The sequence below is a fragment of the Heterostelium album genome, assembly GCF_000004825.1.
Source record: "Heterostelium album PN500 unplaced genomic scaffold PPL_contig20, whole genome shotgun sequence".
Lineage (NCBI taxonomy): Eukaryota > Evosea > Eumycetozoa > Acytosteliales > Acytosteliaceae > Heterostelium > Heterostelium album.
The window spans coordinates 90,147-104,292 of record NW_008805097.1 but is presented as its reverse complement, the minus strand read 5'-3'; the positions used below and the strand labels follow the sequence as shown (position 1 = coordinate 104,292).

The following is a 14,146-nucleotide window of genomic DNA, read 5'->3' as shown; positions in this document are numbered from 1 at the left end:
TTTTATTGTTCCTGGTTGTTATTTGCACATTCACAAATTGTTTCGTCAAGTTTTGAACCTCAACTGATTGTTATTATAATTTCAAGATAGATAGATAATAATCAGATTAAATGTAGAATACATTTTCATTTTTTATTTTATTTTGATATCTATCTTTATTTATTTTTTACTTTATTTTGATCCAAATAATTTTAGCAAAATACAAAAGTCTTTTTCTTTCAATTTGAAAAGTAATATTATTCATTAAAATCTAAGTTCAAACATTTAATTAATGTAAGAAATGTTAAAACAATTAAGGTATGAATTTCTATTAATTGTATTTCAATTGAAAACAACAAAGATTGGAAATAAAGATATTTTATTCAATTTGTCTTCTGTTGACAGAAATATCTCTCTATTATTAATTTTATATCCATAATATTATGATAATTAAAAAAACTATTATTTATTTTTATTATGAATGATGATGTGTATTTATTGTATAAAATGATAAAACACACACAATGTCAAAAGTGACAAAACAATATAAATCGTTAAAAATTAAGTGGTGGTGCTTGTTCATTTGAAATTTATTATTTTGTTTTTTTTTTATTGTATTTGCATTCTACATTCTTATTATATATTTATTTATTAATATTTTTAGAAGTGACTGTTCTCTTGTTGACTAAGAAAAAGCAAAATTAAGATAAACAAAAAGCAAAAATGTATGCAAGTACATTAAAGTTTGTTTTATATTTCATGCTGATAGTTGTTGGTTTGGCAATCTATCAGGCCAACCTGCAAAAGTCGGGATCGAAACATACATTCCAACCGTTGTTCAAGACGCTACATACTAGCGGTGCAGCTATCAATCGTACGCTGGTGATGGCACATCGTGGATCGCGATACCTGATGCCAGAGAACACGATTTTGGCATTCAAGACTGCGCTCGACATTGGCACCGATGTCTTGGAGACCGATGTTCGTGCGACCAAAGACGGACATCTCGTGGTGTTCCACGACAAGCAGATCGTCAGAACCACCGGACTACCGGGTGAAGTCGAAACACTGACATTGGCGCAACTACAGGAGATCGATGCCGCCGCGATGTTCTCGCCGGACAACGGAACGACACGTCCGTTCCGCAACAAGGGAATACGCGTGCCACTGGCGCGCGAGATGTTTGACGCGCTACCTCCCGCCACACCACTGAACATCGAAATCAAAGAGGACGACAGAAATGTCTCGCAACTACTGTGGAGTGAGATTGAACGAGCTTTTGACAACGGTCGTCCACACCGCTCCATCGTAGTGAGCAGTCGTTTCTGCGCGCCAACCAGTCACATCCGTGAGCTTGCTGCGCAATACGCCAGTAAGCATCAACTCACCGAGCTACCAATTACCACTTCCGCCTGCGAGAAAGACGTCGTTCGTTTCTTGCTACTCGCTCAATTCTTCTTGGCAAAGATATGGTACAGTTGGTTCCCTATCAACAACTACGAGGTCTTCCAGATTCCGACTGCGAGTGGACCGATGGCGCTAGACACTCCGCGTGTCATCGATGCCGCGCACTACTTTGGTAAGCACGTTCACTACTGGGTGATCAACTCGCCCGGCGAAATCGATAGAATCGCATCGCTTGGCATCGAAGGAATCATCACCGATCGTCCAGATAACGCAGTTCGTGTACTCCAACAACGTGGAATCAAACCACGTTCTTGGGTCATTCCCAAACCGTTGCCAGGCAACCACACAGGTACTTATTTCATTCCGATGGACGACCACGAAGAACTACACACTTGCGTCTCACCTCTCTGTATCATACTACAACACATCCATCTCATTGTCATATCACTAGTACTCACTTTTATCCTATTCAAAGTATTACAATCCAATACAAAGAAGAAAACAACAAGAGTTGTAAAAGTTAAAAGAAATTAAAAACTAAAAAAAAAAACTAAACAAAGAAAAAAGTTATTTAAAAACAAAACAAAACAAAACAAAACAAAACAAAACAAAACAAAACAAAACAAAAGAAAGGATAATATATTGTTTTTGTTATTATATATAAGTTATTACTAACTTTACTTTACTTTATATTGACAATTATATATTATTGTTGTTTGTTTTATGGTAATTGTTGTTTGAATACAGTTGATCTATAATATTTTAATTCTTCAATGCTATCTTCAATGTCGGCAAGAGTACGGTGAAGATTACGTTTCTTTAGACCATTGGCAACACTAGGATACCAACGTCTGACTAGTTCTTTGATGGTGGAGACATCGACGATTCTGTAGTGTAGCATATCGGCAAACAACGGCATTTCCTTAAGTAAGAATCTCTTGTCTTGATGTACCGAGTTACCTGCCAGAGGACACTGACCTTTATCTACATGTTTTCTCAGAAATTCAACCATCTGTTTCTCTGCATCTTGAATCGATAGCTTAGATTGTCTACATTTCTCTGTTAAACCAGACTTGATAAACATCAATTGATTTTATGTTAGTTTTTTTTACTTTTTATCTGAAGATATCTTTAAAGATAATGAGATGAGTACATACTTGACCATGATGCTCTGTACACCATTGATCCATTGAGTTGAGATCTTTGTCATCGATATGTACAATTAGTTCTGGACCGACTTCGACTACGTTTAATTCACTATCGGTGATGATGCAAGCCATCTCCATGATGTGATCTTTGGTGATATCCAATCCCGTCATCTCTAAATCCACCCAAATCAATCTATTGGCTCTATCATTTGTTGTTGAAGACATCTTATTGTTGTTATCGTTATAATTGCTATTAGTATCACTATATGATAATGATGATGATGTATAAAAATTTTTATAAATAATTGATTTTTGTTGTTGTTGTCGTTTGAGAAATTGTGAAGATCTACTGTTGAACTTATTATTACTATTTTCGAAAATTGATTGTTTTGGCAACGATGATAAACAATTAATATTTATGGTTGAAAATGAACACTGATGATTATGATTATTATAAGATGATATAAATCTACTAGTAGTTGTAGTGGTGTTAATGAATGTTTTTGAACAATAATAATTCATTATTCGAAATTATTATTTAATTATAAATCTAAATTTAGTAAAAATATGATGAATAAAATTGATTTATACCTTTTTCGCTAATTTTATATATTTTGTTGCTGCAGATGAGTTAATCTTCGAAGTGAATTTGTCAAGAAAGTCACTATATAAAAGAAATAGAGTATCAAACCTAATGTAGAGTTTAATAGATAGAGCGTAGCAAAGATTGGAAGTATAATTAAATAAATGATCACTAGAGGCAACACTCTTTCAGTCCTTCAGATAATATTGTAAGGTCATCACAATATATAAAATAATACAATAACTTAAAATTAAATTTTATTTATTATTACTTTTGAGATTTATTATTATTATGAACAAACAAAAATAAAGGCTTTATAAAGGGGCGTCTAAAAATAACAATAATTCATGATTAATTTTAAGTTCTTTTTTTTTTTGTTTTTGAAGGGGTGTGTAATTTTCTGAAAGAAAAGTGATAATCATGTGAAGTTCTTAGGTGATCTTTATGCTAAATACTGGAAGAGTGTATTGGTTTATGAAAAATGAATATTTATTTTAAAAAATAATTAAAAATTTTGAATTAAGGATAACCATTTCGTAATGTTTACAAAGGGATCAAAACAAGCAAGGAGGCGAATCCATTTGCATCGCATTGCTGATTTCCACAACGAACACGACCTCGGATATCGTAGTTGTAGGTGCAACCTGGTTGCAAGACTTCTTGGGTGATCGAGACACCATTGACGTAGTGGTTGTGATTAAGACTGGTACCAGTTGGCTAGAAATGAAATTTATATTAATTTTAATAGTCATAATTATAGAATCCATAAAAACCTACCCATGGGTAATCATTGTATCCGGCGAGTGTCATAACATTTCCGTTGAGAGCAGAGGTGACATCACAACTGGTAAGAACAGATGGTGAGAGTGAATGGAAGCTGACGAAAGCAATGAGTTTGGTTGGACGAGTCACTGTAAGAGTGGCTTGAGAACCTGGAATTGCAGTAAATTGAGTATTGGTAATCTTTTGGAAATGATTAGGAACTTTGACAGTTTGAGTGGTTATTTTGGAGGATTCCAAATTGGTGACTTGTTGAGTGAGCTTATTGATTTGTTCTTGTAATTGTTTGATAGCCCAAGCGCAGTTACCTCCACAGCTATGATTACCACATCCGCAATTTCCGCAAATCATTTTTAATACTTGTTTTGTTTATTTGTTTAATTGAAATAATTAATTATTTGATTTTGTTTGTTTTTAATGATAATAATGTGAAATATGTTTGGTTTATATAGTTTTCAGTCCCTATGAAATTGTTCTTAAAATATTTCTTATATTTGTTTAATTAAATTATTTTGTAAATTGTCAATTCCTTTTACCAATTTACAAATTTGTTTTACTTCTTTGCTCAGGTTCAATCTCATCCAAAAGATTAGTCATAACAAAAAGAAATAGAGTCAATTACGGAAGAACTTATAAGTTCCTTGCTGGAAATCTAGATTCGCTTGGCCCAAGTTAATCAATTTAAATGAGATATTGGAGAATGTAAACAAAGACTAAATTTGCTCAAGAGTCAAAATAAATAGAATTATTTGACACAGTTAAATTAATGTGACCTTTACAGGTACAATGAATTCAAGTTTTGGGTATCTTCTTTGAGTAAAGACTGTTTTCCTCTAATTTAAGTCTATCTCCAAGATATGATTAATGGTTACCAACCCAATGGTCAGTCAATCAAAAAATCCAAAACTGATTATTGGGCAAAAAATTTTCCAACTCTTGTACAAAAAAATTAAAACAACACACTTGTCAACAAATATGTTTTTTTTTTTTCTCCCAACAGCAAAATGAAACACACAAACTGATCAGATTTTTTTGGACACCTTCAAAACACAAGTTGTTATTTTGTGAAAAAGGTACCACAAATTGTCTTAAAATATTTTTTTGTGTTCAACTGAACACTGTTTTAATAAATAATGATTTTTTATAAACTTTAAACAGATATTTAATTTTTTATCTATTTCTTTTATTTATTTAGAATGGAAAAAACCAAAAGGAGATCTACAAAGAAAGGTACAATCAGTCAAAACATATTTGTAATTCGTGCTTTCAATGCCATCAATCAATGTAGAACAACAGCCATTATAGATTCCGATCATAAAACAGTATTGTTAAATAGCCCAGGTTAGGGTGCCTATGATGAGAATGTTTTTATTTTATATTTAAATAATTCATATTAATAGAGGATATCTGAAAACAGTGTTATCATGTCTTAAAAATTATAATTAGTTTCAATTTAAACTATTAGTTTTTACAAGTATTTAATTATTATGTATTTATTTTATAATTTAATTTAAAATATTAACTTTTCTTTAAAAATCTGTATCGACTCTCTTCTTGATGTAATTGGAAATGTTGGTGTTGGTTTGGAATTCTTTGTGGAATTGTAAAAGTGCTGGCAAATCGGTGAAATGGGTGTTTTGAGTGTTCCAAACAAGATAGTCAATGACATTAAAGATTGAGAAATCGGCGAGTGTTAAAGCATCACCAACGAAATGATTGGATGATTGTTTGTTGTTAGTCAATACATGGTTGAATCTCTTCAAGATGGTTGGTACTGTGACTTTTTGGTATTTCTCTTTCTTGGTATCGGTATCTTGTGACCAATAGCCAGTGAGAAGTTCATTGGCAGCGTGAACAAGCTCCAAAACGATAGCTTGATCTCTGATACTGTTTCCTTGAAGCTTGTACTTCAATGAAAGGTAGTGGTTGATGGCAACACTCTGTGCAACACTGAATTGATCGTCTTCGACGTACCATGGTAACTGACCATATGGTGTCTTTGCCTTTAGATCGGCAGGTACAGTACTTTCTTGAATTCTAACATCTTTGAACTCTTGACCGAAATAATTAAGAATTAATCTTGGAGTTTCACCTAAACCTCTGCCGTCAAACTACAATTATAATTAATAATCAAAAACAGATTTTAATAATATCGATCAAGTTAGATAAAACTTACATAATAAAGAGTTGGAACTGACATTTATTTGCTATTTAATAATTATAAAAAAAATTTAAATTATATAAAATCTTTTTTTTATTGATCTGATATCTGAATGATTTAATTAGATTTGTTTGTTTGTTTGTTTGTTGAATGAATGAATGTCATTTAGGTTTGTACATTGATTATTTATAGTCATCTTTTAGTTTAAGAGAATTAATTGTTCTCTGTTGAATAAAACCACAGAGAACAGAGAATATGTTTCTTTTTTTAATTTTTGCAATGACCATGTGACTTTAGATATCAATATTCGCGAAGTGGTAAAAAAAACAAATCAACATTCACCACATATTCTTTTTTAGAAAAAGAATGAAATTTAAACTTGTGGTTACAAAACACTCACTTCTCTGATCAGACTTACATGTACTTAAAAATATCTTCAGGTTATTGTTATTTATAATATTACAGATTTTATTTATATATTAATATTGTTAGGTTATGGATGGTGAGTGTTACTCTTATTATTATTATTATCTAATTTGATATCATTATTGGCTATTATTATGTTGTTATTGTTTGATCATTATGAATATTATTATTATTGTTTTGAAGTTGGAACTAAATCTTCAATTTCATCGATATTTTCGTATGTTTTAACATCAGCCATTCTTGTTTTGAGTTGTTCGACTAGTTTGGATGTGCCTGGTTTGAGTGCTAGTTGTGATACTATCAGACTGTTGCTGTTGACGTTTCTGGCTTTGAATTTGTTGGTGACTTGCTGTTTCAATTGTGGAACGTGGATACGTTGACGTTGATCAACGAGGTCGGACATGAATGTGTTTCTAGCGTTGCTCAGCTTGATGTCACGGAGCGATGGCAATCCGATCCCCAGCCGACGACTTGTATGGGTTGTAACCTGGCATGTTACGCATGTTGTTCACCTTGTACATCGGGTAGTTTGGCGATGGTTCCAAGTCGTTCTCGACAACGCTACGTGCGTTTATCAGTAGATTCTTGTAGCCGTCGGTCTCGGAGAGGATGAGGTCGTCCTCCTCTTTGGTGGCGAGCAAACTGTAAAAGTCGGAGCGGGCGTTACGCGACAACATGGCGACACGACGTGGCACCGTCTCAGCCTTGGAAATCTCAATAAAAGTTTGGTCAACGATGTAATCCAACAGATGTTTACAATAGATTCTGATACGCTCGCGGTGTCGCTCCTGTAGTTTCTGCCAAACCGAATCCATAATATCATTGACAACGGAACGCACCATTGGAGTATCCTGCTCCACATTCTTTCCGACTGGGAATGTCTTTTTCTGCAACTTCATCTTACATGTCTTGAACTTGATACCCAAACCAATACTCGAAAGAATATCATCGCCACCCAAAACCTGTCCTTCCGGTCCAATCAAATCGTAATAATGATATTTTGGTACTTTCAACTTATCACATAATCCTTTCATAATCTAGAAACAAACAAATTGTTAGTTGTTTTTTGAAATATACAAATGATTTGTTTAACATACTCTTTTTAATGGTTGATAGGCATCAACTTTGATTGCTTTCTTTTGCATTCCTTTGAATTCAGGTGAATCTGGCATGAGGAATTCCACTACAAAATTACCGGTACTGTCGGGTTGGTCGAGGGAAATGAGACGTAGTTGCCAGGTGGTGAAGAGCGATCCCAATCCGTAGGCACGCAACGACAGATTATCATAGAGAGTACGTCCTTTGAGTGTTCGAATGACAAATTTCGATGGTTTCAACGATTCATTGTTTACCTTTTCGCAAATCAAACAGATGATTTTGTAGACGGTGGTGTTGATATCCAGTTTGTATGATTTTCTATAGACACCTTTGAAGTCTTCGATTCCAGGCAGTAGGAACTCCACCACTGCTTTGGTGTCCGATGGCACCAATATCGATTTGAATTGGCGGACTATCTCCAGGAGATCAACAGTTCCCTCCCAGACGTCGAGCTCTGAGAATCCACGAGCTGCCAACTCCTCAAAGACAGGACGCGCCTCTGGAAGTTTTCCATAGCTCGATTGGCTGCCGCCGCTCTGCTCGAGCATGGCAAACTTTCGCGGAGTGAGATGCGCCATTGCTTTGTTGGTGAGCTTGGCAATGGCGCGTCCACGCTCCAGCACACGTGTCAGTAGATCCATGATTTTCGGGCGTGGCACGAGGAAGTATGAGAATTTTCCGTTGAGTGTGTCCTGCAGGTAGAACAGCCCGGGATTGACAGCGTCGATTGCAAACTCCTTGAGACGATCGTGTGGTAGAATCGTTGTCATCTCCATCGAGTGCACGTCAAACACAATAATGTTACGCGCCGATACAAATATGTAGACCGGCTGGAATGTTATGTTGTTGAGTATCTCCTTCTTGGCTTTGCCTTTGGGACGAATGGTCGAGGCGATTCCCTGGTTGCTGTTGTTGGCGGCAATGAGATTACCGTGAATCTGCAGCACTAAAAAGTGATCCCAACCTTCCTCCTTTTTGAAGTGTTTCGATTTCGAGAGACGGTGACGGATCAGATCGGTCATGCTAAAATCACGACGTCGCATGTGAACGAGTGGCGACACTTTGTTGGCGACGGCATGTTGGTTGGCGTCGGCAAGCGATGGATGTATAGGAGAAGGGGAACGCTCAGTGCTCTGTTGCTCCTTCTTGATCAATTGTTGCGCCGAGTTGGAAGGTGAGTTTGCAATACGTTTTTCATTGGTTCCCTGTTGGAGTTGTGCAGTGATACTGAGTAGCTGTGGTGAGGAAGTCGATGGTGAAGCACTGATTTTAATCGGTCTAAAGACAGGCGATGGTGAACTACCAATAGTATCTGAAACCATCAATCCATTTTCATTATTATTATTATTGCTATTTGAATTTCCATTTGTTGAGGTCAAAGAAGATGAAGCACCATTATTACTTGTTGTTGCATTTATATTGTTGTTATTATTGTTATTTGTATTATTTTCATCTACATAATCTTCTGTATTTGTTTCAGTTCCTAAATGTGGAATATCTAAATCTGGGAATACTCTTGCATAATTTAATATCAGCTTGGTGACACATTCGTTGGAGTATTTCGACTCGTACATGATGGTTGGCGAATCCGCTTTGGAACGGAAAAGATTCGGACCGAAAACCACACCCATATTGAATGCATTCATCTTGTTGATTTTGGCGTGTCTAGCAAACACCACCAACATTCTCAATATTCTCTTTATGATCCTCAAATACTCCACTGACGATACCTTTGTTAATAAATTTGATATATCTGCTGGTTCAACCTGATGATCTAAAAACAATAACAAACAACAACAATTAATTAATTAGTGTCAAAAAAGAATCATGAATGATTTTGATATCAAAGATTGATTGATTACTTACTTTTTGTCATTAGATTTGTAACGAATGATGACCATTGTTCGAATGGAATGAGTGGATCTGTTTGTTCACGAATATACAATTTCAATGCACCCGATACGTTGTGCTCGTTTGTGATCGATTGGAAATCAATGTTGTCGCTTACGAATGTTGCCCAGAACAAACGAATCTGATTGGCAGAACCAGATACACGGAATATACCTTCCTGTGTCAATGCATTCCTCTCCAAGTGATTACAGAGTGTATCGATGACGCTATAACGCAGAGCAATAGGTCTATACTCTGACTTTAATACTCTATTTTGAATCAAATCTTCTTTTGCAGGTCTTCTACTCAAGAATTTATTCAATATTGTTATAATTGTACCTTTCGATGGAATGTTTCTACAATATATCAATATTAATATTAAATATCTTGTTAAAACTAAAAAAATGAGAGGAGGGTGGGTGTGAAGAGGAAATGGGTGAAAAATAAAAATATAGTGTGTGATCACAATCATAATTATGTGTGTGCGTGTGTGTTTGGTTAATGAAAATCTATCACCATACTAAAGATTTATAAATAAAGAGAGAGATATATAGATATATAGATATAAATAATATTATAATAGATTGATTAAATATTTTCTAAGAAAATATTATTAATATTAAACATACCCATCGTTTAAGAAATCATCATTCTGATGTGGAGATCTTGGTGTACCATTGTGAGTGGGTCTTGGTGATAGCGATGCCGATGGCAATGCTGAAATCATTGATTCCAATGATTGATTCTGATGTTGATGATGATGATGATTATTATTACCAGTTTCCATCTTTCTTTCTTTCTTTCTTTCTTTCTCTCTTTCTTTATAATTGTAAAGTTAATTATAAAAATATTATATACACTTGTGAAATCCTAATAAACAAACTGATTTACTTATTATTCTGCTCTGTTCTGTTTAGTTTATTATTATTCTTCAAATTCTATTCTATGATACAACAACAAATAAAATATAAATATAAAAAAAAAATTTCAAAGATTCTTTCTTTACTTTTTTTTTTTCTTTTGTATATATTACAACATTTATAGTTAGTTGTTGTTTTAGTTCTACTCAATTAAAACTTCTTTTACTACTAACTAACTAACTAACTATCTAACTATCTATCTATCTAATTATATCTCTTATTATTTGATAAATAAAAATAAACAATCAAAAGATATCTTAATTATTTGTTAAGGTGTATTTTCGATAACGGGTGATAGTATAAGAGCTTGATAAAAATAAATTTTATTAAAAAACAAAAAATCAAAAAACAAAAAAACTTGATTTTTTTTTTTTCAAAAGCTGAACAGATTTTTTTTTGATTGATGACAGCTTTCAAAGAATTTTTTTGAAATTAGATATTTTAAAATTTACAACTTTGTTATTTTTGCAGACGATTTTAAAAAATTAAAAAGAAATCAGAGTCGTTGGTGATAAGAATAGTGATCGCTATCAAAAAAGTTTAGGCCCAATGAAAACTGGAATTTCAATTGAATTCCTTTAGTATTAGAGTAGACTTAAACCAAAGAACTATTAATTCAAAAATTCATCTATTACTTTAAATGGGTCATGGATCTGGTAGAAATCGTCCAATAATCTAATGGAAATGACTTTTGTTATGGATATTCCTGAATTGAGATCTTCTTTGTAGGGATCCATTGAATTTAAGAGTCTCTTTACTTTTAAACTTTTATATTTATTAAATTCATTTGTAATGGCTATAATTGTCAACAAATCTGCCACTTGGTGTTGTGAATCTCAAATAAGTTCTATTCATTTTTTTAAATGGTGATTTCAATACCCATTATTAAAACAAGTTTGCAAATTACAATTTATTTTTAACAAAATTTAACCATTGGAAAATTTTTTTATTCCATAACAACTTGAATTCATTTTAAATTGTTTAAGCACTTTTTAACAAATAACTTTACAAACATAAAATTAATATTAAAATGAATAATTTTGTTAAAAAAGTAGGTGATCTCACTTTTACAACCAACGGACATTCTAAAACAATTGGTTCAATATCGTCGGTATTTGATGAAGGCCCAAATATTGTAACAATCAAACCTTTTATCCTAGATGTAAGTTTTATTCGAATATATATATTATTTTATTTTTTAAAAAGACTTTCAATATTAACGATTTTTTTATCAAATTAGAATATTAATGACATGGATTTAGCGCTCAGAAACGCTCATTTTAATACCTCAAAAGATACAAATACCATAAAAGTATATTTTTGACCAATCAAGTTAGAATCATAGTTTTAATAATAATTTGTATTCAAAATCAAACAAAATTAATAAAAAAATGGTTATTTACTATGAATCATTTGAACTTAACTAGTATTTTTTGATAGTAGATTGATGAAAGCTAGCGTTATTACATATTCATACACTAAATAGCAAAAGTATGAGTCAGAACCTTTAAATCCCTATCTGTAAATGCCAGTAATTAGTGTATTGTACTAAAATTGTTAAAACAATTTCCAAAAAAAGAATACTATATTTCGAAGTCCAAAATAAGTTTCCAATATATACCCATTCTTAATGGTCTTAAAAAAAAAAAAAAACAATATTACACTGTGATTGATGATACATACACCACAGCAGCTATTAAATCTAAAAAAAAAGTAAACAACAACAAAATACTTTTTACAAGATAACTAAAATGAAATATATTTTTATTTAACTAATAATTTACCTGTATTTTTGATTTAAAATTTAGTGTTAATCATCGATTTGCAGACATACATGGTCAAACAAAAGTATTTGAGATATTTACCATCCAGATCCAATCATTTTTCCAGCTACACTATCGGCGAAATCAGAGTAGGGTGGGTACTTTAATGGGATATCTAACCACTGGAGTTTTTTTAATGAAATGAAAAGATATGAATTACTATAAAATGATCTTATTATATATATTTCACTTTTTCACATCACTCTTTGGTGAGCTAATCGACGTAGAAGTAGTAGTAGTAGTCGTACTGGTATCCTTCTTATATATATGATCAATCAATATTCGATAGGTTAGCCAACACGGCAATATAATTACAATTCATTGTCATTTGTTTTAGTGTCGCTGCGACCAAAGGTGGTGTGTGTGTGTGCGGAGGGATGAGAGTTGTATTGTTTTAATCGATTGTTTTGTTTTAACTTACCTTGTTTGTAGTTCCTTTAACCAATGCTCTACGATGAGTGAAGGTGTCGAATGTCAATTTACCGTGGTATGCACCGATACCGGAATCACCGCTACCACCGAATGGAAGGTGTGGATTGGTAAAGTGCAACAAGACGTCGTTGAACATGACCGATCCGGATTGGGTCGACTCGAGGACACGGTCTTGGATGGCTTGGTCACGCGAGAACAAGTAGAGAGTCAATGGGTTGGCACGACCCTGGATGAATTCGATGGCTTCGTCGATGTTCTCATAGGTGATAATTGGTAACACTGGACCAAAGATCTCTTCGGTCATCAATGGTGACTCTAAATCTGGTTCAACAATAAAAGTCGGTGAAATGTAGTTGGTTTCAATATCGGCGTCACCTCCAATGACAACCTTTCCATTGTTGAACAACTTAGACAGTCTCTCGGTGTGTTGCTTCGAGATGACACGGGCATATGAAGTGCTTGCCTTGATATCCTCACCAAAGAACTCCTTCATAACGGCCTTGCATTCCTCCAACAACTCATCCAAAACCGACTTGTGTACCAACAAATAATCCAAACCAATACATGTTTGACCAGCATTCCAACATTTACCCCTGTGTAAATGATAAAAAATACACAGTAAGTTAGAAACAACCTATCTTTTGTTTTTAATTTTATAAACTACTACTACTACTACTTACCAAACAATCTTTTTGGCAGCCAACTTCATGTTGATGTTCTTGTCAACGATACATGGATTCTTACCACCGAGTTCCAAGGTGACTGGAGTGAGGAATTTGGCAGCAGCTTGGTAGACGATACGTCCGACGTTGACGGAACCAGTGAAGAAGATGTGATCCCACTTGAATTCGAGAAGATCTGTAATGTATTGTGCACCACCTTCGTAGTCGAACGAGAAACAGTCGGTATCCATATATTTATTCAAGAGACGGAACATCAGCTCACCGGTGGATGCGCTGTGACGCGAGAGCTTCAGGAGTGCGCAGTTACCTCCGGCGATGGCACCGATCAGTGGAACCAACGCCAAGTTCACTGGATAGTTCCATGGCGAGATGATGAGTGCGACACCGAGTGGATCCTTGATGATGTGCGAAGTCGATGGCTTAAAGTGGATGGGACTGTAGACCTTCTCTGGCTTTGACCACGACTCGAGATTGCTGATGGCATCGTCGACCTCGGCCAAGATGATGGCGATCTCCGACTGATGAATCTCAAAGTCTGGCTTACCGAGATCCTTCTTTACGGCCTTGGTAATCTCATCCTTGTTCTCAGTGACCAACTTCTTGACTGCCTTCAACTGTGAGTAACGCCAATCGATCTTTCTAGTCTTGTTTGTAAGAAATACTTTTCTTAAAGTTTGATTAATTCTTTGAATATTTGGATTAACCATTTTTATTATTTATTTATTTATTAATTAAATTAATTAATTAACACACAAATATCTATATAACTATATATACAAAGTATTTCCAAAAAAATAACAAAAAGTAATATTATAA

The 14,146-nt window shown here is 34.0% G+C and overlaps 5 protein-coding genes across 5 annotated transcripts; 1 reads left to right on the top strand and 4 right to left on the bottom strand.

The window, feature by feature from the left end:
• Positions 1–702: 702 nt before the first annotated feature.
• PPL_10989 (glycerophosphodiester phosphodiesterase) lies at positions 703–1,920 on the top strand (the record flags this gene model as incomplete). Its single annotated transcript, XM_020581749.1, has 3 exons — positions 703–722; positions 837–1,735; positions 1,862–1,920. 3 exons carry the CDS (start codon positions 703–705, stop codon positions 1,918–1,920), a joined length of 978 nt encoding a protein of 325 aa, XP_020427619.1.
• Positions 1,921–2,107: 187 nt separating this feature from the next.
• On the bottom strand, positions 2,108–4,248 carry rexo2-2 (oligoribonuclease; the record flags this gene model as incomplete). Its single annotated transcript, XM_020581748.1, has 5 exons — positions 2,108–2,458; positions 2,544–2,969; positions 3,126–3,198; positions 3,683–3,834; positions 3,895–4,248. 5 exons carry the CDS (start codon positions 4,246–4,248, stop codon positions 2,108–2,110), a joined length of 1,356 nt encoding a protein of 451 aa, XP_020427618.1.
• A 1,178-nt stretch (positions 4,249–5,426) lies between these two features.
• PPL_10987 (glutathione S-transferase) lies at positions 5,427–6,097 on the bottom strand (the record flags this gene model as incomplete). Its single annotated transcript, XM_020581747.1, has 2 exons — positions 5,427–6,008; positions 6,074–6,097. The coding sequence occupies 2 exons, from the start codon at positions 6,095–6,097 to the stop codon at positions 5,427–5,429; spliced, it is 606 nt and encodes a 201-aa protein (XP_020427617.1).
• Positions 6,098–6,653: 556 nt separating this feature from the next.
• On the bottom strand, positions 6,654–11,247 carry gacE (Rho GTPase-activating protein; the record flags this gene model as incomplete). Its single annotated transcript, XM_020581746.1, has 6 exons — positions 6,654–6,954; positions 7,004–7,521; positions 7,582–9,356; positions 9,449–9,828; positions 10,102–10,291; positions 11,211–11,247. The coding sequence occupies 6 exons, from the start codon at positions 11,245–11,247 to the stop codon at positions 6,654–6,656; spliced, it is 3,201 nt and encodes a 1,066-aa protein (XP_020427616.1).
• A 680-nt stretch (positions 11,248–11,927) lies between these two features.
• Positions 11,928–14,037, bottom strand: comG (aldehyde dehydrogenase; the record flags this gene model as incomplete). The annotated part of the gene is given in 5 exon segments (XM_020581745.1): positions 11,928–11,940; positions 12,258–12,386; positions 12,406–12,470; positions 12,637–13,240; positions 13,328–14,037. The coding sequence occupies 5 exon segments, from the start codon at positions 14,035–14,037 to the stop codon at positions 11,928–11,930; spliced, it is 1,521 nt and encodes a 506-aa protein (XP_020427615.1).
• Positions 14,038–14,146: the final 109 nt, after the last annotated feature.